Source organism: Mirounga angustirostris, unplaced genomic scaffold (genome assembly GCF_029215605.1).
Source record: "Mirounga angustirostris isolate CCGP_5_RB_7025 unplaced genomic scaffold, mMirAng1.0.hap1 SCAF_17, whole genome shotgun sequence".
In the NCBI taxonomy this organism is placed as follows: Eukaryota; Metazoa; Chordata; class Mammalia; order Carnivora; family Phocidae; genus Mirounga; species Mirounga angustirostris.
In genome coordinates, this window is record NW_026991725.1 from 48,155,374 (window position 1) to 48,182,044 (window position 26,671).

Sequence of the window (26,671 nt, forward strand, 5' to 3'; positions counted from 1 at the left end):
AGATAAATATATATATATATATATATATATATATATATATATATATATATATATATATATATATATATATATATATATATATATATATATATATATATATATATAAAAGCAGTACCACAATGTGACCGCTCTGTTTGCTGCACTGAGCCAGTAAGATGGTCCAGTACTTTATTAAAACGGGTCTTGAAATTATACTAGGCTACCAAGACAGTAAGATAATTCTTTGATCTTGGAGAAATTTCAGGGGCAAAACATTTTTTGAACAAATGGATGAGTAAATATTAACAAACCTCCTGCAATTGAAGGATTTCTGCTTCTAAACTCTTCAGTTTCTTTTCACTCTCTTTGGATTGAGCAAAAATTTCATCCCGGGATGCACGAGCTTCTTCTAATTCACGTTGGTAATCCTTCATCTGAGCCTAAGATTAGGAAGAAGGTTTTAGAGTGGTTTTCATTATTAGTTTTTAAACATGTATTTTTTCCAGATCATAAAAGTAATATCCAGCCATTGAAAATATAAAAATATGTGGAAACGACAAAGGTATCACATGAAAACATTTAGAACAATATCCCATCTATGAACATAGATGCAAAAATCCTCAACAAATCCAGCGACAAAGTACGAACATAGTGGCAAACTGAATCCATCAGTATATAACAAGAATTATACACTGTGTGTATTTATACACCATTATATCCCAACACCCAGGTGGGATTTATCTGAGGAGTGCGAGGCTAATTTGAAACTCCAAAATGAATTAATATAGCTGCAGGATCATCTAAGTACAGGTAAGAAGCACTGGACAAAATCTAACACCCTTTCATTATAAAAGCATTTAAGAAAATGAACAGAAGGAGACTCCCTCAACTCGGATAAATGGCAGCCGTGAAAACCAATAGCTGATATCCCACTTAGTGGCCAAAAGATTGAATGCTTTCCCCTAAGAGCAGCGACAAAGCAGGAATGTCTGACTTTGCCACCTCTGTTTAATACTGTCATGGAGATTCTAGTCAAAGCAATTACACCAAGACAAGAACAACAACAACAAAAAGATATCCAGATTAGAAAGGCTTTAAAAAGGCAAAAATAACCTGCTTGCTCTGCTGATAATATGATCTGATATACTAAACATCTTAAGGAATCCACCTTAAGAATAAATGAGTACAGCAAGGTTATAAGATACAAAATCAATATATATAAATATACATAAATCAGTTCTATTTCCATACAGTATAAACATTCCAAAAATGACGAAAGCAATTTTTATAAGCATCAAAAAACAATAAAATATTTAGGTATAAATTTAGCTTAAGTTCAAGTATATGACTTGAACATCAAAACTATAAAATAAAACATCACTGAAAAAAGAATTGCTAAATAAATAGAAAGACTGTCAGGTTCATGCACTGGAAGACAATACTGTTAGGATGGTGGTCCTCTCCAAACTGATGCATGTAAGTCGGCACATTACCAAAATCCAAGCTGGCTCCCCCTCCCCCTCATTACAGAAACTGACAAACTGATCCTAAAATTCGTGTGGAATTGTAAGGAACGCTAAACGATCTCGAAAAAGAATAAAGCTAGAGATGTCACCTTTCCCAATTTCAAAACTTACAAGAGCCACAGCAATCAAGACTATGTGATGCTGGCGTAAGGAAAGGCATATAGATCGATGGCACAGAACGGAGTCCAGAAATAAGCACATAAATCTACGGTCAGTTAATTTTTGACAGGAGTGCCCAGACAATTCAATGGGGGAAAGAACAGTCTTCTGCACAGATGGCGCTGGGACAACTAGATATCCGTATCTAAAAGAATGAGGTTGGGTTTGTACACATACCACAAAGTTTAACTCAATAGACTTAAAAAAAAATCCAAAAGTATAAAATTCTTAGGAGGAAACATAGGATCTTGGATTAGGCAATAGTTCACACAGATCTGATAACAAAAGCACAAAAAACAAAAGAGGAAATAAGCTGGACTCCATCAAAACTAAACAATTTGTACGGTACACAAAACCATCGAGCAAGTGAACGGACCAGACTAGAGAACGGAAGAAAATATTTGGAAATCCTCTCTCTCACAAGAAGCATCCCGAATACACAGAGAAATGTCACAACTCCGTTATTAGAGATAACTCAGTTAAAAAGATGAGCCGAGGACTGAAAGAGCGGTTTCCCAGATAAGATAATGGCCAATAAATACATGAAAAGATGTTCATGATCAGTCATTAGGGAAATGCAATTCAAAACTACAGTGAAATACCACCTCACACCCACTGGGATCACTATAAAAGATGGGTACTAGCAAATAGTGGTGAGAATGCAGAGGAACTGGACTCATACGTAGCTGGTGGGAATGCAAAATGGGACGGTCTCTGGAAAGGTTTGGCAGTTCCTCAAAATTACCCAGAATTACCATAGAACCTAGCACTTCCACCCGTAGGCACGCGTATACCTAAGAATTAAAAGCACACGTCCACACAGATGGTCGTGAACGTTCACAGCAGCATGATTCACAGTAGCTGAAAACTACTAATTCATGCTGTGGCACGGAGGAACCTTGAAAACACGGTAAGGGGGAGAAGCCAGTCGCAAAGCCACAGAGGTTATGATTCCATTTACGTGACTGTCCAGCAGAGGCAAAATCTCCAGACACAGGGGATTAGCACTGGACGCGGTGGATAGAGTGGAGTGACAAGTAACAGGTGTGTCTTTCTTCTAGAGGGAACCAAAATGTCCAAACTTAGCGGTGATGTCTGTACAACCCTGTGAATATACTAAAAAACACTTTTAGGTAAGTTGTATGGCCTGTGAATTATTTCTCCCTAAAGCTGGTACATAAATAAAATCCATGTCATGTATGTTCTCTACAACGTGCTTCATGACCTTTGTAATTAACTCCACAAAATAAAAGCTTTGTACTTAGCTTTTTAAAAAAGTATAAGGAAGCAAATAAATTCCTCCTAAACCTATCCTGCAGAGTTGACTTTTCCTTTTAACCTTTTCCTAAGTACGTCATCTACCTGTCAATACACCAACATCTACACACGTGTGTGGCCGAGAGCGAAGCTGCCCACACTTGTCTTCCCGACTCAGGCCCCATCACTGCATCCTCATCCCCAGCCTCGAACCGGCTGGTGGGCAAACAACATTTCAGCTCTGATCTCTGTGTATGAATATTTCTCCTCATCTCTATATTTTGTTAGAACACATTCTTGAAATGTGGAATCACCACGGTCAAAGGAATGGACGTTTTCTAAAGCTTTTGTCATCATCGACCGATTTCGCCCCGGAGGAGTTGTGCCTACCTAGGATGGGAGAGGGCCCGCGATGTCCTGCCAAGAACCGGGAGTTACTGGGAGTTGCTCTAGAAATCCCCTTGACACGGTTGATAGTGACAACTGGCACATCATTTGAGTAGAAGTGCAGATTAAATCAGACCGAAGAGGACTAAAGCTCATGGTCGCAGACGGCCGCAGCCAACGCCACCGTCCTCTTGGGTGGCGCCAGGCTAAGCTGAGCGTCACCAGAGGCTGTCTGAGCCCTAAGAGCCTGAGGCCCCCGGCGGATGCTCCACCTGCTGACCATGCCAGCACCGTCCAAGATGTGCTGGGTGGGGCCGTGCACATCCTGCAGACAGGACAGTCGTGTGTGCCCTCCTCCTGCCCGCTGACCCATCCCCGGCCGCCGGGCCACAACCCCGCTGCGCGCCCGGGACTGGCGGCGTGTGCGCGCTGAGCCGGCCGGCAGGGGGCGCTGCAGAGCTTGCCTCCTGGCGGCTCACGGGTCCGCAGGGCCGGAGGTCACCTACCTGAAGCTTGCGGAGCTGCTTGATCACTTCATCCCTCGCCTTGTTCGCCGCCTCGATCTGGGCTTCAAGGTCCTTCAGGTCTATTTCCAGTTTCTTCTTGGAAGCGACCGCCAGCGCCCGCTGCTTCCGCTCGTCCTCCAGCTCCGCCTCCAACTCCCGCACCTGGTGGACAGCATCGGGTCAGGCCCGGCCAGACCCTGGGACCCCTCGCAGGGACAGGCGGCCTGGCATCCAGACGGTGACTCTGTGGCAGCTCTCTGGAGCTGAAGTGTGTTCAGGGAGGTCTTGAACGGTAATGCCTTGTATGCACCATTCCCGCGGGCTACTGTGGAGCACGGGAAGGCGGAGTCCGTGACCTCGGGCTCCTAGCCAAGGTGATGACACACGGAAAGCCGGCAGACATCTCTTGCAGGGACACTCAAGGGCCTGTGGATCGGCCCCGCGGCAAGGAGCCAAGGTCTCGGACCAGGACCCCGGGCTCGGGGGGGTCGGGGGGAGCCAGCCTGGACGTGGGTCCTCTGGCCCAAGTCAGGCTTTCAGACGATGTACCTGCCCCGTGGATTCAGAATTCCAGACCCACAGAAACTGGGAGCTATGTAAGTGCTGTTCTGAGTCACTAAGTCTGAGGTCACTGGTTATCTAGCAAGAAATGGCTAATATATTAAATACTAGTGCCTGACAATAATGAAACAGATCTATCCCAGATCCAAGACTTGATACCACCAACTCCAAGGGACTGTCAAAATAGCCACAATTAGTTTTGAAAGTGAACTTACAAATTAGAAATCTCACATACATTCAGAAAAGTATACAAATCGTAAGTGCCTGGCAACTTTTTAAAACCAAAAAAAGGAGGGCGCCCAGGTGGCTCAGTCGGTGGAATGTCTGCCTTCGGCTCAGGTCATGATCCTGGGGTCCTGGGATAGAGCCCCGCATCGGGCTCCCTGCTCAGCGGGGAGTCTGCTTCTCCCTCTACCCCCCCCCCATGCTCTTTCTCAAATAAATAAAATCTTAAAAAAACAAAAACAAAAAAAGGAGAATCATCTGGCTTTTTTCCCTCTGAGGAGTGCTTTCATGAGGGCATGTGATCTGAACTTCAGAAATGCGGAGTCCCCTCGTCAGCCGTGGCGGCTTCTCTCCTTCACCCACACGTTTAAGACTCCCCAACCTTGAACCTAACTGCATTGTCTCTTGAGGTCCCACCGAGGGCTATGTAATTACCGAGAAGTTTCCTGGCCCGTAAGCAGCAGTGGTGGTGTTTGATAAATAAGGAAATAGAAAATCAGAAACAAGTACACTAAACTTTAAAGACCAAATGTTCAACTACGTTGGTTTTCCTCCTGCTAACGTGTTCTGACGTGAACGAACAGGATACTGACCCACAGCCAGACTTCAAGAACGAGCAGGTTCCTGTTCCCGAGGCTGCGCTGCCTCTGACCTACCTGTTTCACCAGGAGCCGCTTCTTTTCTTCGTTCTGCTCGTCTCTGGTCTGCAAGTCCCTCTCGAACTGGGCCTTCATGGCCTGCATGTTGACCTCTAGGCGAAGCTTGGCGTCCTCCGTGGCCTGAAGTTCATCCTCCAGCTCTTCGAGCTGGGTCCTCATCTCCTCCACCTGCTGCTCCAGGGCGCGCTTCGATTTTTCAAGTTCATGCACCTAAAGCACAGGAAGCAGTAGGGGAGAGATGACCCCTGGCAGAGGCGCAGACGGGGACGGCCGTCTGTGTCTTCCGTCAGAGGCCCCCACGTGGCTCGAAGGCCACTCTGGTCCCTTCCGGGCCGGCTTCCTCCCCATGTCACACACATCCTTCCCTCTCCTGCTACGGCCTGTGCCACTCCTCATTTTGGAGGATGCCACTTAGGGGACAGTTTGGAGCTCCTGATCGACACGCGCCCCATAACCACTAAGTTGTTTGCCGATGACCTTGAGGCGGAGCGAACTTTACGAGCCAAAGAACAACGGAACGAGTGCGGTGTCAGAGGAACTGGGCTGCTGACTGGCCATCTGCCGGCCGTCTGTGCGTACAAGGCACTCAGGACATCCCGTCCTGCCGTGGGGAAGGTGGCTGGGGCCAAAAACGCACGTGGAAATTCCAAATAGTAAGGCGAGTTAGGTCAGGGAAGCAGGGTGCGGGGAAACAGAGACCTGGCCTTCCTCTGGACAAAGATCCCCATCGCAAACATCTACCTAGTTCTCTGGGCCAGGTGCCTCCACCCCCCGGGACACCCTTCAGGTGCAGGCGCTCTGCCTCCCCTCTGGGGCTCACGGGGGCAGGAGGAGGTAGGGCGGGAGGCCCTGGCGTCTCTGCAGCGTCTGCTGCTTCTTAGGCACAATGTCTGTGGAGTGAATGGGACTGTTGATGATTCTAGCGAACGACTAATACGAACGAGCAAACAACGGGGTGCCTGGCTGGCGCAGATGGGGGAGTGTCTGACTCTTGATCTCAGGGTTCTGAGTTTGAGCCCCGTGTTGGGCGGAGAGCTCACTTGATTAAAAAAAAAAAAAAAAAACAATGAAAGTAACTGGAGTCTTGCTCTACATTTTACTGTGTAATCATGGCCGTTTCTGCTCTAGGCGACCTCTTGCCTGTGGGGCTGATCCGCTAGGCACCGGGTTGTTGGAGACCCAACGGGAAGGTAGGATGGCCTTCCCTCCTTTATGACGGGGCCGGGGCGCCCACATCCCATGAAAATGAGACGCTATGCTTTTCAAAGAGCATAGTGTTGTGGCTTCATGAAACAGGGGAGGTATCCTGTCCATTGGGCAGATGACATAACTTGGGCTCAAGAGATCAAGTGGTTTCTCCTGCTGAGAACAGAAGCTGGGGGGAAGAGCCGAGCCCCAAACCTGTTTCTGACCCCAGGCCTGGCTTCGCCTCGCCATCCTCCACACCTCATGCACCTAAGGGAGGGGCGTGGGGCACATAAAAATCATCGCAGTTCTCGTGGAAGTGTGTGTGCGGTGAAAGGACAGGACCGCAGAAATTTCCAGACGGTGAATGAGTGCCCAGGGCGTTTGACCGGGAAGGCCGGGGTCAGGGAGAGCTGTAGGTGCCTCCGGCCCCCCTCCGGGTTCCCGCTGCCCTCGGTCTGAGGGGCCCTCGAGGTACTCGTGTTTGGTGACTCCCTGGGACTCGGGGCCGAGGACATGCCTTCTTCAGCGTCCCCCGCCAGGACGCAGGGGAGGGCGGGGAGCACCCATGAAAGTGCCATCAGTAAACAAGGCCTCCCCATCTGTCAGCGCTGCTACGAGAACAGACCACACAGAATCTGACAGGTGCTCCCCAAAGACGTCAGCCCCCTTCCTTACGCGCCGGCCTGGACGCCCCCGGACCCATCAGGCGCTTGTGGGGAGTCACCTGCCCCCCTCCGAGGACTGGTCCCCAGGGCTACTCACGTTCTTCCCCACGTCATCCTTGGAGCTCATGAGGTCTTCCATGTCTGTCCGAAGCTGCTTGTTCTGTCTCTCATACTCCTCCTTGGCCTCCAGAGCTTCCTCGAGGGCCCGGGCCAGGGACAGGGCTTTGGTCTCCTTCTCTCTGGCCTCCGCCTCTGCGCGGTCTCGCTCTTCGGCATAGCGAGCGGAGATGTTCTTCTCTTCCGCTAACAGCTGTTGGGGGGCGGGGGGGATGGCGGCGGGTTAATGCGGACAGCGGCTTAAAGAGCGACAGAACTACTTTGCCTTCTCTGCGTGTCTGACTTACAGTGAAGCACAGCACCAGATTAGGGCTGTTCTCCTATCTCTTTTTGCTTCTCTCCTTTTCCAACTTTCTACAGATGATTTTAAACCATAAGCCACCCAAGGGAGGGCGCTGCCAGGAGGAGACCGCATGCGGCACCGGGGACCCACCTGGTCGAACTTCTTCTGCTTCTTCTCCAGGTTGGAGGCGATCTGGCGCTGGTGGTCCAGGTCCACCGTCAGGTCGTCGAGCTCCTGCTGCAGGCGGTTCTTGGTCTTCTCCAGCTTGTCGTAGGCCAGGGCCTTCTCCTCCAGGCGCTGGCCCAACGCCTCCGCATCTTTCAGAAGCTTCTTTCTGGCTTCTTCCAAACTCTCGATTGTTCCTAAGTCGTCATCTACTTTCTTCTTGGTGTCCGTGAGCTAGGTTTTACGGGAAGAGAGATGCGCGTCAAACAACCCCGTTGATGCTTACAGGTGAGGAATAGAGAGAAGGTGAGTTCGAAATCAACACTGTGTGACTTTGAGCAAAGGAACCTTCGAGTGTAACTGAATTTCTTAGCTAATAATCCACAAAGGGATGACTGGTTTGAATGGCGGACACGGTCCTAGGGCTTTATTTTAAATGCTTCCGGCACCATAACCACCAGCGTGGTATCGGCATGTGGCTGGGTCAAGGGAAAAACCCTTCTTGGGCTTAATTTAGTGCAACCTAATTAACTGTCCCAAATGCAGATGGGACGACGCAGCGCGGCAGGGACAGGTAGGCCAGCGCGGCTTCTGGGGGGGGCGCGCGTGCACCTGGGACTGCAGGGCCAACACTTGTTTCTCCAGATTCTTCCTGGCCTCCTCCTCCTCCTCCTGCTGCTCCTGGAGACTGTTCTTCTCCTCCTCCAGCTGCCGGATGCGGCTGCTCAGGTTCAGTTTCTGGCGCGTCTCCTCCTGGAGAAGCTCCTGTTTGTTTTCGTGAGAGATCAAGACTGAAGTCACATCAGGCACCAAAAGAAAAACACCTCTTATAAAAAAACAACTTCACGTCACGAACACCAGAGCGCCTCGGTGCGTGCGCAATACCCAGTGACAGTAAGAGACGGAAAGGATTCAGAGACACATGTGATAATTTTATAAACGCTCCTACCGGAAATACTGCGTCATGCTGGTCGTTGAGGAACGGCAGCCCTGTCCACCTGGCGCCCGGGCCGCCTTCCCTGCTCCTCCTGCATCTTTGCACTTTGGCAAATCCTCCCTCCGCTCCCCTGTCCCTTAGTTCAGGCAACTTGGCACTTCTCACTACCACCCCCTCTAGGATCGGGCCGCCCCTCCAGCGTCTGTCCTTTAATACTTTCTGCCAGACTCATTTTTCTAAAATGTCAATGCAAACGTGTCTTTCCCATTTACTTTCAGACTTGAAAGTTTTCAAAGGCACGCAGAGGGCTTTCTGTGCTGACCAGGATACGCCTCGTCACCACGTAAGCCCCCTTCTTTGTCTGAGATTTTTACCCCTGTATCCCCAGCATCTAGCAAACCCCCGTTCCTATAAAGTTAGAAAATTTAATACAAAGAAGATGTCAAACTCCAAGAAAAAAATGCTACGTTATTTTTATATCAAAGTCAATATCCTGATTTCTCTCAGACTGGAAGACACTCCCAAGGCACGTTTTGATACGGGATTTAACCATAGGATTTAGCGAGCTTCAACCTGTCCTTTTACGGTAGGGACTCTCTGTGAGGTCAGGGTCATGGAATTTCAGCCATAAGAAAACAGTCTTAGTGCAAATGGCCAGCAACGCTTGTGCGCGCAGGAGGATGGCTGCTTGGACCGCATCCCAGGCGGTGCCTGATGGTGCGAAGCAGGGACCAGGGGCTCCGCGTCGAGTTACGAGCTTCGGAGATTTCCTTAGTAGCAAGACGGTTCCAAATAAAAGTTGAGCATAAAACCAGAGATGATCAGAAAGCCATTCTGGGACCAGCTTGTAGACGCGAGACACAGCAGGGCTACCATCAGGGGCCCTCACCCCCCAGATTACCTGTGTGTCCTGCAGTTGAGACTCAAGACCAGCTGCATCCTTAGCAAATTTAATACCCTTCTTCTCTGCTTCTTCCAGAAGACTTGAAACATTGTCCAGTTCATTCTGCAAGGAGTACAAGATTCAGTTCATCAGTAAGCAAATAGGAAGGGTCCACATTCACCACTCTTAAATGCACACAAACAGCAATATTCGGGGGAGGGGGGTGATCCTGCAAACTGCCAAACCCAATTAAGGAAGACTTCCATCACGGAGGGCCTGCTACCTGCTGCCAGTGACCCAAGAGGCAGGCACGGCGCCAGCCGCTGCGGGACTACAGACAGGGAGGATTAGAACGGTGGAGCCCACACACGGAGTGGGGTTCTCCTAACTCTGCTTTACCATCTTGTTGTTCTATCCCGAAGGGACAGAAAGAACACTAAATCCTCCCAGGGATTGCTTTGCTGCGTGAAGAGGCTCTGAGATCAGCAGGTGTTGGATCTTGGTCCTTTTTCACACTAAGATGCATTAATCCTGTGTTGGGCGGGGTTGGGGGGTGGGGCAGTACATTCATATCTTTATAGAACTTGAAAACTTTATTATAATGGAGAGTCAAAGAAGTTTAACTCCTTAGTCTTCAGTCCAAAGTACTTTTGAGGCTTAAAGATCTGTTGGCACAGATTTATCATGAATATTCAGCTATCTCTTATGGTCAGATTTCATGAATAATGTGGTAACCACCCCCCCCAATCCCCATGGTATAAGACCTTTTGTAATCTTTTCTCAGGGACAGCGGGACACCCCCCCCCCACTCTGGTTTGTCCCCCGGTCATATTAGCAAAGGGGAGGCGCACACAGTATACATGTGACCCAAGCCAAGGACATTTCTGTTTGTACTCATTTTAGCAACAGCCTCTGGAGAGCCCACGCGTCCGCGGCCCTGGCAACAGCGTGGTGGTGAAGAGCTCTGGACTCGACAGAGACCTCGCCTTCAGCTCTGGCTCCGGGAGCTGCCAGGGGAGTTGCCAGAGGGCAGCGCCCTCCTCCGCTTCTTTGAGGCGCCCAGACTCACCCAGGGGGCGCGGTGTGCGGATCGAAGGGGAGACCACCCCCAGGAGCCGGATGTAGGCTCAGCTCGCCTCCCCGCCACACAGATGGTAACACGGGGGAGCACTAACGCCGTTTAACATCTTCTCTTTTGAGAACACAGGAAAGAGTTAACAGAGGAGGCTGGGACTGCTCTCCTTAGAAGGGCCCGTGGCTGGCGTGTGGGAACCTAGACTTCCAGAAAGCGCCTACCATTCCCTAAAATAGAAAGGCTCACTGTGCCGAGGTGGCTGGTGTAAACACCGTGTGTTACGCTGAGCACCTGCTTCCCCTCTGGGATCTGAGACACTGGCGTGTGTCAGGCAGAGGGGCCCATGGGGCCAGCCCCCCACCACACGGCGAGCTTCCCCACGCACGTTCCAGCTCGCTGCGGGAGGAACGGGGCGCTGGGTGGGCCTGCCCCCCAAAGGACTGCCGGGAGCTCGCACGCGGTGTCCTCGGGGCCCCCCACCTTTCCCCTTTATTCACTTGCTTTGTTAATCCTTCCACTGTACGAACTAGGGCCACGAGCAGGACCACGCGCCGCGTCCCGGAGTCGGCCCAGCGAGTCGCTGACCCGCGGGCTGTCCTGGGTCCTGGGTGCCCGACAGTCGCGGTCCTGTGATTGGTTTTTAGCTCAGCAGCACAGAACGTACATCTCTCCTAACGGATATTCATCTGCTGCATCGGTTTTCCTAGCTGCATGCAAGTCCATCCTGCCCTGAGCCGAGATCAAGGGTTGGACGCTTATCCCACTGAGCCACCCAGGCGCCCCTGATTTTGATTTCTCTAGTTTTTAAAAATGGTACTTATTGATTTTAAGCCATCTCTGCAGCCGGCGTGGGGCTTGACCTCACGACCCCGAGGATCAGGAGTCACGCGCTCCTCTGGCTGAGCCGGCCGGGCGCCCTCACGCCGTCCATTCTTCAAGTATTAGTGAACTTGGAGCGGCTCACACTGGCCAGGGCCTGCGGAGGGGCGCGCCTGCCATGGGGGGGGGGCCCGTGCAGAGCCCAGCGCCAGGCTGCCCCCGGCTTACCTGGAGCTTGTTTGCTTTCTCGGCCAGCTCCACACGGAGTCTGTCCCCTTCCGACACCTTGGCGTGGAGTTCCTGCACCTGCGCGTCGAGTTTCTTCCTCTTGTGCTCGGACTCGGCCTTGACCTGCTGCAGCACCTTCACCTCGCACGCCAGTTCCTTGTTGTCGGTCTCCAGGCCCTGCTTGTTCTTCTCAAGATTCGCTTTGAACTAGGAGGCGAAGGAAGAGAAATGTGCTATTTTTAGAACATTCCATACAAGGCGCTGCTTTTTCCACTGGTGGGATCGCGCCCGCTCCGTGGTCTGCCATCAGCATCTGAATGAAAACCTCCGTTCTTCTCGGAGGGTGAAGTTTCTACAGCAGGGACGCCCTGGCGCACGCTGCCTGGGGGGCGCGGGGAGACCCGAATATTTAGGGGCTCACTGCACCATGGCCTTTATCCTTGTCAGCCTAGCGTGGGGGCGACAGACAGGGCGCATCTGTCCAAAGTGCCACCGTTCATTCACGTTACCCTTGGTGTAAGACACGTTCTGTTAGTTCAGAGAAGTATTTTTAACAAGGAGCTGCGAGTCTTGTTGCCGGGCTGAGACTGATGCGGTGTGTCAGACGAGTGCACGCATGTTGGTGCAAGGCGGCTCACAACAGGCTGGCTCCCTGCAGGGGCCGCCCCGGGAGGACTCGGGACTGGGGACGGGCCCTCGAGGCCGTGCGGCGGGGGAGGGGGGGTTCCGTGGGGGCTCCAGGGCCACACTCCCCGGCTTCCCTCTCCCTGGCCGCTTACTGGCTGTGCGACCCTTGGGTAATCTCCGAACCCCGTCAGCAGAGTCTACCCCACAAGGTTGTAGTAAAAGTCAAAGGCAGCGCGCGTCGAGTACTCAGCGTGGCGACGGACGCATACGGATGCCGACGTCCGTTGGTGTTGCTATTGTGAGCGCGCAAATCAGAAGGTGGCATGTGGACGGGCAGGGGAGGAGTATGGGGAATAACGAGGAAGAAGGCTCATCTGCCCAGGGGTCAGAGCTGCACGAGATGAAGCGTGGAGCCGGGGGGAGGACGGGAAGCCGACGTGAGACAGGGGCGGCGACAGGCACAGTGGCCTGAGACAGACCAAGGGCAAGGATGGGCGAGGAGGGACGGGGAGGGGAGGCTAAGGGGCACGGGAAAAACCAACAGGACTCGGGGACTGGCTGGCAGCACGAGAGAGACGTCAGACCGTTCGAGGTTCCTGAGCTCATCGTCGGGAGGGGACACTGGTGGGGGGACACCCTGGGAGGAGTGTGGGATTTGCAATGGCAGCCGGACCCACCCACTCATTAACACACACACACAACCACGGGCACGTGGCTCTTGGAGGTCGGCAGCCACCGGGAGCGTCCGAGCGACTCCGTACTGAGTGGACGGGCCGGGGGGGGGGTTCTGGGGGCGGTTTCCCGCAGACGCGGACACGGGCGGCCCCCGCCTCTCTCACCCGCTTGGCCTGCTCGAGCTGCTCCAACAGCTCCTCCAGGGCCGTGGCATGCCTCTGCCGCACGTCCTGGATCTGAGCTTCGTGGCTCCTCGTCTCTTCTTCCAGAGCCTTCTTCAGCTCAGCCACCTCCTGTTCGCGCTTGGTGCTAGACAAACGTATTTTTAGAGAAAGCAGCTCAGAATCAGGGGACCGAGACGGAATTAAAAGGACATTTCTAAGGTGCTGTTTTGGTTTTAAGTATGCTCGGCTTTCCCCAGAGGTGACAGACGTGGGCTCAGTTATGGCTCTCACGTTTGCCAAGTCCGGGACCTCGCACAGCTCGAACTCTGGACCTCGGTTTCTCCATCTGCACCCTAGGGTCTCGGGAGGCCGCTGTGAGACTCGCATGTGGGAAGCGCCCGGCACAGGGCCTGGCCTCTAACAGCGCTCAGTACATTCGGGATGTTGTTATGGTCACGGAAAATATATCACGTTAATTCCTTTGAAAGAATTATTGGGCCTGTGACGACAATCAGACGCGGGCCTCGGACTGCTCTGGGCAGCCCGGTTGCCTGGCAGACGCGAGATGCCACAGCGCTAGCTGACCTCTCAGCGAAACTGGAAAGGGTGAATCTGAAGAGGTTTCAAAAGCTAAGGGGCAGCCAAAAGCTAAGGGACACTGCGTCCCGACAAAGGCGGGACTCTAACCATCCTGGGAGGTGGACCCCCTCCCGAGACTCCATCAGGAGGTGGCTGAGGCTGGGAGGAGGGACAGGAAACTAGAGGCAGGCGCAGGGGCCCCACTCTGGACGTACAAGGTCTCCGGAGTTTGGAGGGGCCAGAGCCTGGGCTCTGAATGTCCTGAGATGAACGGAGGTCTCCTCTAACCTAAACTTGGGGACTAAAGATCGCGGGAGCGTTAAGTGTCTTTATGTGGCTTTCCAGTACTTTTATGATTTGCTCTAACACACGGTGGGTAGGCTGAAAGACCGAGGTGGTTTCGCTAACTAAGAAGAGACTTCACAAATCCGTCCATCTGAGCACATGGCTTGGTAAAGACCGAAGCTGCTCAAGGCTGCAGGACATCGGGACACGGAGGAGCTGTGACCTGCCAACCCTCCTGAAGAATAAGTCTATGGTTCCAAACACGTGAGCGGGACAGTGACTTGGGGGTGGACCCCGTGGGCACATTCTCCTCCCTCTCCCAGTGGATTGGGGGGCCCGGGGGCTGCTGGCTCTGGGGTCACAGGGCAGCCGGACGGAAGGGATCAGCGAAGGTTCTCTGGTCTAGCCGGGCTCAGCCGCAAGCTTGCTGGTCGGGCCCCGTCCCCGCGGGCTCCTCGAGACGAAGGGACCGGCCGAGGGGGACGGACGCCGGAGCGAGCGCCGGGCCCGACAGACGCCCCGACAGGCGCACACACTCCGTCTGGTGACCTCAGCTCACCCCAGCGCGTGACCAGCACTTCCGTGGAAGCCGCAGCCCTCCTGCCGTCCGAGCGCCGTCCCTCCGGGGAAGAGTCCCGCCCAACTCCCACTAGCCCTCCTCCCCCTCCAGGCGGATCAAGCCAGCAGCCCCCCGGCTCTCCGGGCAAGTCCCCCGAGAGCGACGCGCCGAGTCCGCTGCAGGCGCTGGGTGTGCTGAGGACGGTGACCGTCCGCGACCCCCGGGATTCAGAATGCCCAGGGACGAACCGGCTGGGGGGCAGGGGTTCCTCAGCGAGAGGTGCGCACGGCTGTGGTTTTAATAAATATGCACGTGTGCTTGTCTTTTTCATTTTTTGGCAAGAGTGAACGGAAGAAATGATCAGAGCCTTTTTTCTATTGTGGCCAAAAGTCCGGCTGAGAACGGGTATTTCAGCAAAGTCCAGTTCAGCGGTTTCCAGGTTTTGAAAGCAGACGTTTTACAGAGAAGACCAGAACTTAACGTTGCCGGCAGCAGAGCTGTTCTGCGGGGGGGTTGGGGTGGGACTCGGGGCGGGGAGGCCTGCCTGGCTCAGACGGGCTCCAGCAGAGCTCCCCCCAGCTGTCTCGGGGGACGCAAGCTCCGCGTGCATTCACGGACAAAGTCCCTGGCACATCGTTGGGCTCCCCGCCTCTGCTTCTTCACCCCCGACACCCACAACCTGACCTCCGCCTCCCGGGCACACCCGTGACGTCAGTCTCCGGCCACGCCCCCTGGTGAGCCCACCCTTGTCCTCCAGGGAAGGGCACCCCCAGGTCGTCTCCTCCCTCTCTGCCCACACCTGTCTTCTGCGCCTCCTGCTTTATTCCAGGCCTTCCGGGAGGACAGCCTGGAGCAGCCCCGGCCGGTGTGCGTGTGTGTGCACGAACGCACGCCTGTGCACGCAGCCAGCCACGTCTAGTGGCCAAGGCATCCGGGGGGGCCTCATGCCCCTGGCAGCTCGAGCCTTCAGGGAGCGGACGGTCGAGAAGAGGCCCAGGCAGCCACGTGGGAGGTCCCGTCAGTGGCTCGTGGGAGCCCCTCTGCCCGGCCTGCTCCCCGGCCTGCCGCTCTCGCTCTCCTGTGACCTCTGGGGGGGCTGGTGAGCTGGGGCTTCGGTACGTGCACCTTCTCCGGGTGCGCGCACCCGTGCCTGGGGCCATTGGCTCACCAGTCACACAGCACACGCCTCTGCCCAATGCGCACTCCTGTCCGGGGACCTGCCCTCGCCTTTCTCTCTTTGCGAGTGTGAGCGCGTACCTCCCTTCTCATCTGCCCGCCCACAGCCTGAGCGCCCCTGATCTCCCCCCATTCTGCGTCTGGCCCTCCCGTCCCCGTGACCCTCTCTCTAGGCCTCTCACCCAGGCTGCGCGCCTGCCCCGCGGGATCCCACCCCGCCCTGCACACGTCCGTCTGCTGGTTCACTCCCCCCCCATGCGGGATGGTTTCTGACCCCGGCTATTCTGTTCCCGTTCCACCTGCCGTAGGGAGAGAAACAGCCAAACTAACAACAGAAAGGAAATCCTGCACCTCCCAAGGACGGCCAGCACGTCCGGAGCCTTTCCGCCCGACGCCACTCACCGGAGTTCCTGCTGAGCCGCGGTGGTGTCCAGAGTGTCCTCCAGTTCTGTCTTCAGAGCCTCCAGCTCCTCACTCAGGTCCCTCTTCTGCTTTTCTGCCTTGTTCCGTGAAGCCTTCTCAGATTCGAAGTCTTCCTGGAGCTCGGCGATTTGGGCCTGCAGCTCCCGCACCACCTTGAGAGCGTTGTTCTTGTGGAGCGTCTCGTCGTCCCCCCTGTGAAGACATCCAGAGGGACCGTGTCCGGGCGACGCCCCCCCGAGAGCCAGGAGCAGCAGACCCCGCAGCGGACTCGAGCCCAGCCCCCTCTCCAAAGGGCAACAATTCTCCGTTAAAAGGAAGGACAGGCTCATTTTCACGATCAGAATAGAAAAAAGTTCCCTCTCGAGCAAAGTGTCAGAACGAGAACACCGCTCAAGGTGGCACCAGGCCAAAGTGTCCGGCCTACAGTGAATCCAGACATGCTCCTGGGACGCGGGGGGAGGCGCGACATGCCACCCTCACCCCTGCCGTCCCCCCTCGGCTCAGTGCTGGCAGACCCTCTGCCTGGAGTCGAGGGAAGGGGCGCTGGGGGACGGGATAGCCCGTGTGGACAGCTGTGTTCCTGGATTCTAGCTCTCACCTCTAAGAGGAAAAGCAGAGTCTGGCCAAACTAAGACCGACTGTGAGAGACGACTGGAAAGAAAATTCTGTTACGAGATGTACTCGGTTGTAATAAATTATGACCACGTAGCCAAGTGGTTATACATATACTTAGTATCCGTAATTTCCATTCTAAAAGGGAATGCTTTAGAACTGAACAACAAATCACACTCTAAGTGTGGGGGGTCATCTCTGAAAAGGGATTTCCTCTCGACTTCTAAAACGCACCGTGAAATTCATTTCTACTATACAGAAACCAAAACATTTGCTATGGTAAAATAATGTCTTCTGGGGTGGATTTCTGGGGACCTCGTGACACGACTCAGGCGTCTGATGTGTGAAGCCCCTGGCTGGTTTATGTGAGCTTCCTGCTAACCTGACGCAAGTCAGGGACTCCCGGGTCCCCAGGCGCCTCCGTCATACCCACGACAAGGAGGCTACGTGCCCCCGGCCCCGGGTCTCTGCCCAGCCCAGACGCGAGGGGCTCGGTGGGGGGCGCCGCCTATGGCGGGGGCGGCTCAGGGGACAGCGCGGGGCCGGACGCAGACCTGGCCAGCGCGCCCTGTAGCTCCTCCTCCTTCTTGACCAGCTGGACCTTGAGCTCGTCGATCTGCGCCTGGAGCTCAGCGATCTGGTCCTGCAGGTCGGTGGTCTCCCCGTCCAGTTTTCTCTTGGCCTTTTCCAGCTCCTGACGCGTCTTCTCTTCCTTCTTTAGGCGTTCTGTAAGGCCAGAGCCGAGAGAAGCTCTTCAATGCCCACGAACGGTGCGCCGGACGAACAAATTCAAACTACAGACCGACTGAAGTCGAAAACCAGCCGTTTGACTCAAAAGCAGGTCATCGCACAGCCGTTAGCATCAAATCGAAGGCGAGAGAAGTCAATGGGAGGATGGAATTTCGGGGAAGATACGGGGGGGGGGTTCTTAAGGATGTCCCTTTGTGGGAAGTGACCCGGACCCTCTCACGCTGCATCCATCGCCGGGCCCACGTTTGCGGACTGCCCGTCACCCCATGCCCCCTCCCCGGGCATCCCCGGCTGCAAGCAGGACCGCAGCTCCCAGGCAGTAGGGGGAGGGGACGGAGTGCAGGCAGAGGGTCCTGTGATTGCGGCCCTCCCTGCCACCGCTCCCCAGGGACTCCTCAACCACGCCGGGGATCCCTCCCGCCCCACGGTGGTCCTCCGGCCGGCACAGGCTGATCACACGGGTGCGAAGAGCAGGTGCGTGCACCCTGGGTCCTCCCCTAGCAGAAGAACCCCGCTCCGGCAAGATCGGCTTATGACGACCCCTCACCCCGGCATCCTTCCTCGTCTATACTCAACGACAAGACAACAAAACCCTGGGCAGGGGTTTAAACGACCGCTCGCTTTCCGGCCACTAAGAAAGCAGAGTGTTGAGAAGGTGCAGTCGGGGCCCGGGGCCCTCCTCCTGCAGTGTAGACGCCAGGGTCTGGCCCGGGGAGCGACCTTAACTACAAAGGAGCGAAAGCCCGTCGTGAACGCTTGCAGGCGACAGGCTAGGCAGGACACAGTAACTGCAAACAGTCAGAACTGGATCCAAACGGATCAACCGGCGTGCGCGTCTTCCGTCAGTTACTGCTCTGTTGGGGGTACGGAAAAACCCGCAGGGGCCCGGCCTCCGTTTCTCCGACCCCAAACGCTGACCTTCTAGATCCGAGATCATCACTTCCTGCTTATTCCTGATTTTGGCCAAGTTTTTGGCCTTTTCTTCCTCCTCAGCCAGCTGAGAGGAGCACTCCGCGATGCGGTCTTCCATGAGCTTCTTTTCCTGAGGACAAAGAACCGACTGCTTCGGAGAAGGCCTTCCAAATCCCCCCTCGGGGGCCTGGTCTTGCTCAGAAAATGGGTGCTCGTGCCCCCCCCCCCGCACCCCCCAGCAGGTCCCACCACTCTGCAGAGGGGGAGCCCTGCGGCTGGTGCAGGGGATGATGGGGCCTGTGTGGACGGGGCCTGGTCACCGAGCAGGGATCAGCGCGTGCGAGACGCACACATCAAACGTCTGGAGGTGGATTTAAATAATTAAACAGTTCTTGTCTTTAGAAATCTATACACGTAGAGCCTTAGAAGAGAAAAGTATGTAAATGAACCCGAATTCTTGAGAATTTCCCGCCGGATGCCCCTTCCAGTGAGTGCATCCACTTTGTAATGGAAATACTCTCTTACTTTGATAAATTTGGAGTTCTGGTCCTCGAGAAGCAGGATCTCCTCTTCCATCTTCTTGATTTTAGCCTCTGCCGTCACCTTTTCCAGCTGGAGTTTTTGGCGAGCGCCTTCCTCCTCGTCCAGTTGCTCTTCCAAGTCCTTGGGAAGCAGAAAACACAGTCAGCGCCCACCTGCCCCACAACGTCCTGCCGCGCTAACCCCGGGAGGTGCGCACGCTAACGTCAAACACCGATTTTTGGTTTTCAGAAGGGCAAGGACATCCTGAGGCGTCACGACGTGAGCCCACCTCCACGCGGGTGGGATCCCAGGGTTTACAGCCAATACGGTAACACACTCGATTTCCCACCCTGCCTCGCTGTCTGTAGTAAACAGACGCAACCGAACAGGGTTCTACATACAGATCAACAAACGGCCAGTTCCAGAAATTTACCCTGGTTGATTCTGGAACGAGACCCGTGTAAAAATGATGAACATGTTACTACGAAAAGCCCCCAAGACACGCCGGAGCGCATGGCAGCATGCGGAACCCGGCACAGACGCGGCCCATGGGCTCTCCCCCCGCCCCCATGTGCCCCCAGCTCCCCGCAACCCCCAACTCCGGGTCATCTTGAAGCAAATCCCAAACCTCGGATTTTCTCTGTAAAACCTTCCAGCTGTCTCTCTAAAACATAAAGACCTCTTAAAAATGCATTTGTTCGTTTGCACTAGAACCCAAGTAAGGTTCACACACCATGACTAAAAATCCTCTAGAGATGCCTGCGTGTGTCCGTCCCTCCCTCCCTCGCTGTTTGTTTTTGAAACAAAACGGAACAGGTCCTTTGTCCTACAGTTTCCCACACTCTGCTTTCTGTCAGGTGCCCCCCTGCACCGCACACTCCTAGCTTCACAAAAGCAGTGAATATAACGGTGTGTTCAGTGTAAGGTCTTTTCTTTTTAAAGATTTATCTGAGAGCGACAATGAGCAGGGGGAGGGTCAGGGGGGAGAGAGCATCCCAAGCAGACTCCCGCTGAGCACAGAGCTGGATGGGGGGGCTCAATCTCACGACCCTGAGATCATGACCTGAGCCGAAATCAAGAGTTGGATGCTTAACTGACTGAGCCACCCAGGTGCCCCTATAATTTCAATTAATAAGCGAATCCATATAATCTGCTTAGAAATCTACGCAAGCAACATAACAGCAGTAACGGGGGTGGATGAGAGGGAGTCACTAGGTTTTCCACAATAATCATTTATCGATGATGTCATCAGGAAATTCATGTTAAAAACAAAATCACACCAAAACCAGCTCCAGTAGTTTTGTTGCAAAGGGTACAGATCAGAAGCTCCTCAAAGCCTCACAGGTCAGAAAAATGACAGAAGAGGGACCAACGAGGTGGAGTTATCCCAGGGACCATCGTCCCTGGGAGATCCTGACTTCTGATACATCTGCTTTCCTCGGATAGAGGAAAAAGGGAAAAAAAAAATCACCTACTTTTGGAATGTGTCTGAATGAATTTACACATCACAGAAGGAGATGATAAATTCGGATAGAAGTGCCAAAACGAGAAGTCAAAAAAGAGTCTAGTAAAGAACGAGATAGAATGTCCTGGAAAAGGAAAACACAATGCGAAGTCTGCTGCTCTATGAGGACATATTGGTTTTCCTAGAGAGACTAAAGAAATGCAGGCATTTTGGGGCACCTTGGTGGCATCCGACTCGATTTTGGCTCGGGTCATGGTCTTGGGGTCATGAGATCAAGTTCTGTGTTGGGCTCTGCGCTCAGCATGGATTCTGGGGGAGATTTTCTCTCTCCCTCTGACCCTCCTCCCACTCGTTCTCTCTCTCTTAAATAAATCTTAAAAAAAATAAAAAAAAAAGAGGACGCCTGGGGGGCTCAGTCGGTTAAACGTCTGCCTTGAGCTCAGGTCATGATCCCAGGATCCTGGGATCGAGCCCCGCATCGGGCTCCTTGCTCAGCAGGGAGTCTGCTTCTCCCTCTGCCTGCCGCTCCCCCTGCTTGTGGTCTCTCTCTCTCTCTCTTTGCAAATAAATAGAAATGCAGGCATTTCACGTGAGGGTACTGAAATCAAGGCTGAGGACACTGGAGGGGACTTTGGGTGTCCTTGTCCCACATGAATCAAATGTTATTTCCGAGACGAGCACATGCTCTTCAAGAGGAAAGAAAATCGAAACTGCTGGTAACACCCCTAAGGAGAGCGCTCGACGGACGGTGAATACTCTAGGTCTCTGTATACTCCAATATAAAATCACGCACGTGAATTTATGTTATAGAAATGTGTTTTTTGTTGGGTCTTACTCGGTCTACGCTGCTTTGCAACCATCCTTAGTTGCACATTAAGGGATCGCCACGAAAATACACCTCTTCTTACTTATAACCGGATGGTCCTACCCTACCATGGCTTAACAATCCCCGACTGTGAAGGTAATTAGATGGCTCGCATCGATTTACGCTTAGAATAAAGTCCCAGAACTAGAATCGCCGGGTGAACGTGCACTTTTTGCAGGTTTGGGGATATTCTGCTCACCTATTAGGAGGTGTGCTGGAAAGCGTCTGTGCTGAACAACGGCAAGTCTCCGGATGAGATACTGCATGGCGTGTTTGCCAAGGAAGTAACGTGCTATCTTTTCTGGGTCTGAGAAATGCCTGAATTCCCTGCGCTTTGCTAACACAAGCTACAGGGTGAGAAAAAATTCAAGGAGAGACCCGGAAGGAAGTTCGGTGCTGGACCCATGAAGGGATGGTGGCTATTGGGACGCCCGGACCCTCAGGAACGTATTCGGGAGGTTGGATGTGGGAGGTCAGGAGAGGATGAGGGTGCGTCCTGGGGCGCGGGCCGGGGAAGCACGGTCCGCACCGTGTGTCTGGGCGTTCAACTGCAGGTACAGCGAGAGGACGGCCTACATCCCGATAAGGCATCCCGATAAGGAAGGGTTGAGGGTTTTATTCTGATTCCTGGCCACCTCCTGGGTCAGGGCCGAGCACGTCTCACGAACCACACCACCTGACAGAGGCCTATTAGGGAACGGAGTGAGCAATGCCATGATTAATGACAACACGGGACAAATGAGGTCCCAGCGTGTTCCTATTCTGAATCCCTGTGTGCCGCTATCTCAGGACGTAAAAATAACAGATCTGTGCTGGAAGACAATCTATTCCTCGTGCACTTGCAGCGATGGTCCTCTGTGAAGGGCCGGACCTGGGACCTTGACTCCTGTCGCTTGTCCCTGGACACGATCCAAAGCCACAGCTTCTACTCACCTTATGCAGCAGAACCACCTGGGAAGCCCAAAACATAACCGGAAATAAAGACTATCATACCCACCTGAATATGCGCTTGCATTTTCTTCTTTTCATTCTGGAGGATTTGGTTTCTTTCTTCTTCTTCTTCGACCCTGGATTCCAAGTCATGGAGAATCTCCTCTAGTTCTTGCTTCTTGGCGGCAAGCCTGGCCCTCATCTCCTCCGCCTCGGCGAAGAGCTCCGTCTCGGCTTGCAGCTGCTCCGTGAGGATGTTCTTCTCTTCCAGAAGCTGTGATCACAAAAAAGTGCCTGGCACAGTCATTTGCCGCGCCCCCACCCCCGCGCCCACACCGGACACAGTCACCATGATTTCAGTGGCCACTGTTCGACAGCAAAGAAACCTAGGGTTAAAAATATGTAACATTGGGGCGCCTGGGTGGCTCAGCCGTTAAGCGTCTGCCTTCAGCTCAGGTCATGATCCCGGGGTCCTGGGATGGAGTCCCACATCGGGCTCCCTGCTCAGCGGGAAGCCTGCTTCTCCCTCTGCCCCTCCCCCTACTTGTGTTCCCTCTCTCGCTGTGTCTCTGTCTGTCAAATACATAAATAAAATCTTTTAAAAAAAATATGTAACATCGCTGGCAAAACTTTCGGATATTCCGTAGCTCCAGCACAACAAGCTAGATGAAAACGGTTTTGGTTGCTTCTGGGGTCTCAGGCTATCCCGAGTAACACTTACTCGAGTCATGCTACTGTCTTCTATGAAGGTCACGGACAAAGGGAGAGGGAGACTGTGGGTCACATGCGTTCACGGTGACGGCCGAGGGGGGCTGGTTTGGAGGGAGAGTCCCGCCTTCATCCTTCACCTTCCTGGCCCTGATGCTACTACTCTGTGGCCCTCGTCTACAAACGCGGCCCCGGGCGGCGCCTGTCACTTCTCCTCCCAAATGCCTGTGCCTTGGGGAGCAGTGAGGACGCGGCGGAGGGCCAGACGCCGCGGCGGGTCCCGGGCGGGTGGGGGGGTGGGGGTGAGGGTCCCCGCCGCGGCCGCACGCGCACCTGCTGGTGCTTCCTCTCCATCTCCTCCAGCTCGCCCTCCACCTTCGTCTGCCTCTCCTTCACCTTCAGCAGCTCCTCGTCTTTGGCCTGCAGCTCCTCCTCCTGGCGGGTCACCTGCAGGAGCGGCTTCACCTGCGACGGAAGCGGGGCGTGAGGGCGGCGGAGGGGGAGGGGCGCGCCGATCCAGGCCCCCCCCCCCCCCGGGAGGGGGCGCGTGCGCGCGGGGCCCACCTTCGTGAAGACCCGCCACCACTGCCAGTGCCGGAGCTTCAGGTAGGCGGCGCAGTTCCGCTGCAGGACCTTGAGCGCGCTCAGCTGCTGCTGCTTCTTGGCGAAGGCCCTGCGGAACCCCGAGCAGGTCAGGGCGGGGCGGGGCGGGGCCCGCGTGCGCTCCCCGCGCCCATGAACCGCCCACGAACCCCTGCTCTCCCGCGGCGGTGAGGACGCCGACACCGACCCTCCCCATCCTCCCCTTGCTGGCGCTCCGGACCCTCCAGCAGCGACTGCTTTTCCTTTCCATCGGCCCCCCTTCCCCAGGTGACTTCCCTCCTCCTCCCCCCACTCTGCAGCCCCGCACGCGGTGGGGCTAATGCCTCGCGTTTACAGACAAGGGCCCAAGAAGTCAGGACACGCAGATGCGCCTCGAACCCCAATCTCGTCGTCACCAAGTCTGGGCTCTCCCACCTCTCCGCGCTGCCTTCTCCGGCCGCACGGCCGAGACCCACTTGTAACTGTCCGGGCTCGAGTATTTTCAATTTCTCGCTCGCCTTCGAGAACAGAGCTCCCTTTCTGAAGCCCCACCTCCCGTCTCTTGCCAAAACAAGCCCCAAGCCCCCGGCCAAGTTCGCCGTGCTGCCCCTCCTCCGAGGAGGCCACTAGTCTGTCTGTGCACGATGGCACTTCCAGGGGACACAGGCTCCGAGGGTCCCCCCCTCGCTCCCTGCCCAGCAGTCTGGCTCTGCCCCATCCCCTCCGGAACCTGGGTTTCCGACACTGTTGGTGGGCTTCTAGACTTGAGCTTTCCCCTCAGCCGGGTCTGTTTTGCCCCTGTGGGCCCCCCCGCTACTTAAAACACTCGGATCCGCTGGGTTTCGGGGCGCTGGGGCGACTTGCGGCCATCTTCCCAGCCAGGAGCGGCTCCCCGGGAGCAGAGAGCACGGCCCAGGTACTCTGTGGTCCCAGCATCCAAGCCAGTGAGCGACATACTCAGGCCCCTCAGAGTACGGCTGCCAGGTCAATGAACGAACATCCGGCACCTCTAGATCTGTGACTGTTCCTCTCGAGACCCTTCCAGAACTCTCTGCAAGACGGGCCATAGGGTTTTCCCGGGGAGAGAAGCACTTGGAGGAGATGGAAAAGACAGTAAGAAACGTTTACAATTCTCTCTCCACTGCACCAACGACCGGTACGTACTGGAGTCACGTAGGACAGTCTTCAGAGCGGAAGGTTCTGGATTTAGGGCACAAGAGGCGACTTTTCGCCCTTCTACTGCCCTGACGTTAACGTTTCCCTGCAGGAGTCCCAGAACCTCCGGATGGCCACCTTGCCGGTTAGAATGTCCTCCAGCCCGCTGCTCAGCTCCCTACAAGGCCTTCTTCCTTCTCACGTATGCCTACCTGCCACGCAGGCTGGGCCAAGCCTTAATTGTAGTGGTTTCTTCAAGAGCAACAGTTTTCAGTATGTCTTTTGAGACTACAAAACAGCATCTGCCTTCCAATTCTCGCAGTTTCCTTCAAGAAACGCCATCACAGTCCCCCAGTCTCCGTACTGAGGACCGTTGCCCCGGTGCATCCGTGGGCCTCTGGGAGAAGATGGCCAGAACGGGTCAAGAACACGCCAGTCGCTCGTCTGAACGAGGTGGCTGGTTTTCCTTCCCTGCAACCCTCAGCGGAACCCGAACGGCTGCCGGGTGCGGGCACCGTCCCACTCTCTTCGCGGGGGGTTCGGTGACCCGCGTCTGCAGCCGAAGTGTCAAAGCCACCTGTTTCTTCCTGCTGCTTCCCCAGTGCATCCTGGGCGCCCCGACGTCAAGTTCACGGACTCTGGGGCACCAACGGGCCCGAATCCTAAGCCCAGCCCGGCGCGTACCTAGCGTGACTGACGGGCTGCAAGGGACCGAGCCGCTCCCTCCGCAGCAGTCACGCAGGTGCGCCCGTTCTGAGTCCTCAAGAGACCTTTGTTTCTGATCACCGATCTCGACGTGAACTTTGCAGGGTTTAGATCCAGTGAGGAGGCCACACACACTTCCGCCAGCGTATGTAGTTCATTCCCGCGCTTAGGACAGTTCTGTTTCTGGTCGCCGTCGAAGTGTTACTTGGAAGGCAGCTGGCTGGGCTCACTCCCGTCCACTCAGGGCCCCGTGGGCCGGGGGCTATGGGGACAGTTAACGTGCTGTGAGCAACGATGACATATAAAACCCCAAGTCTTTTGCTCCTTCTTGCCCACCGTGTCCTGGTGTGAGTCACCGAAGTCATATTCTTCTCGGGAATTTCCGTGCCTCCTCCTTAGCCCGGATCCTGCCACGTTGTGGGCAAAGACTCACAAACACTGCCTCCACCTCATGTGGCTGAAAACCCGACGCCGCTGGCCACAGGACCCTGGACGGCAGACCGTACCCTCCTTCCCAGGCCCCGGCCTCCCGTGGCGGGACATGAAAGAAACCCCATCCCCGCCACCAGTTCTGCACCAGTCCTAAGCCCTCCTGATCGGATCTCGAGTCCAGCCACCACTCTCGGTCCCCATCACCTCCTCGGGCCAGGGAGGGCCGTCCTCCCAGCATCACTGCAGAGCTGTCCACGCGGCCTGCCCGATTCCTCTCTGGCCCCACTCTCGTCCGATCTGCCAGCCGGGTGACCCGGAAATCCCGGCTTACCCCTCCATGTCCTCCCACTCCCCATGCTCCTGCCCCGCGGGGCTGCTGCACCTGCTGGGAGGTGGCCGAAGCTTTCCAGAACGGCACTGTGCTACCCTCACTGGTGAGCTGCTCCGCCCCCCGCCCCCCTTTCCCAGGGCCAGCACCTTCCCGTCCTGCGGGGTTCACAGCCTCAGAGAAATCTGCGCTGAGAACCCACGCCGAAGTGAGCCCCCGAGCCCTGTATTTTCCGCCTCGGCCCCTTGTCTCTTTCCTCCCGGGATGGGGCCCTGGCGCCCCACGCTCTTGCATCTCCAGCACAAAACGCAACGCTCGGCATGAGCACGTGCTTGGCGAACATCTCGTTTGTGATTTCCCACTTACTTCCTGGCCAGGTAACCTCTGCAGACAGCCTGGAAGAAGATAATGATGTCGGTAATCTTTAGATCCCTTTCTTCCTCTAAGTGCGCCAAAACGCCAGCTCTGAAAAATATCTTGCTCTGTCCGATTCTGTACAAGTTCGGGTCCAATTCTAAAGCCCGGATCTGAAAGAGAAAGAGTCCGCTTACTCTTGGCCACAGGACAGACTCTGTCAGTAATCCGCAGAGCAGAGAAG

The 26,671-nt window shown here is 54.9% G+C and overlaps 2 protein-coding genes across 7 annotated transcripts in view; one reads left to right on the forward strand and one right to left on the reverse strand.

The window, feature by feature from the left end:
- NDEL1 (nudE neurodevelopment protein 1 like 1) overlaps window positions 1–18,388 on the forward strand; it is a 61,737-nt gene extending 43,349 nt beyond the window's left edge. The window contains exon 11 of one of the 3 annotated variants that reach the window (XR_010408387.1): window positions 486–1,560. Coding sequence is in view for 2 of the 3 variants with exons in the window: in XM_064582258.1 (XP_064438328.1) it covers window positions 17,441–17,528 (88 nt within the window). In the remaining variant the exon portion in view is untranslated. Of the gene's footprint in view, window positions 1–485; window positions 1,561–8,892; window positions 8,951–17,440 lie in introns of those variants that run through there. The other 2 variants (XM_064582258.1, XM_054511063.2) reach the window with 2 other exon arrangements.
- MYH10 (myosin heavy chain 10) overlaps window positions 1–26,671 on the reverse strand; it is a 124,959-nt gene that overhangs the window by 8,396 nt on the left and 89,892 nt on the right. For all 4 annotated transcript variants that reach the window (XM_045889878.3, XM_045889877.3, XM_045889876.3 and 1 more), the window contains 17 exons: window positions 26,440–26,600; window positions 23,436–23,544; window positions 23,205–23,336; window positions 22,231–22,437; window positions 18,907–19,044; window positions 18,388–18,511; window positions 17,274–17,445; window positions 16,087–16,299; window positions 13,086–13,230; window positions 11,620–11,826; window positions 9,516–9,620; window positions 8,290–8,442; window positions 7,663–7,911; window positions 7,210–7,422; window positions 5,257–5,469; window positions 3,815–3,976; window positions 291–419 (listed from right to left, as the gene is read on the reverse strand). In XM_045889878.3, the coding sequence (XP_045745834.1) occupies window positions 291–419; window positions 3,815–3,976; window positions 5,257–5,469; window positions 7,210–7,422; window positions 7,663–7,911; window positions 8,290–8,442; window positions 9,516–9,620; window positions 11,620–11,826; window positions 13,086–13,230; window positions 16,087–16,299; window positions 17,274–17,445; window positions 18,388–18,511; window positions 18,907–19,044; window positions 22,231–22,437; window positions 23,205–23,336; window positions 23,436–23,544; window positions 26,440–26,600 (2,832 nt within the window). The remainder of the gene's footprint in view (window positions 1–290; window positions 420–3,814; window positions 3,977–5,256; window positions 5,470–7,209; window positions 7,423–7,662; window positions 7,912–8,289; window positions 8,443–9,515; window positions 9,621–11,619; window positions 11,827–13,085; window positions 13,231–16,086; window positions 16,300–17,273; window positions 17,446–18,387; window positions 18,512–18,906; window positions 19,045–22,230; window positions 22,438–23,204; window positions 23,337–23,435; window positions 23,545–26,439; window positions 26,601–26,671) is intronic.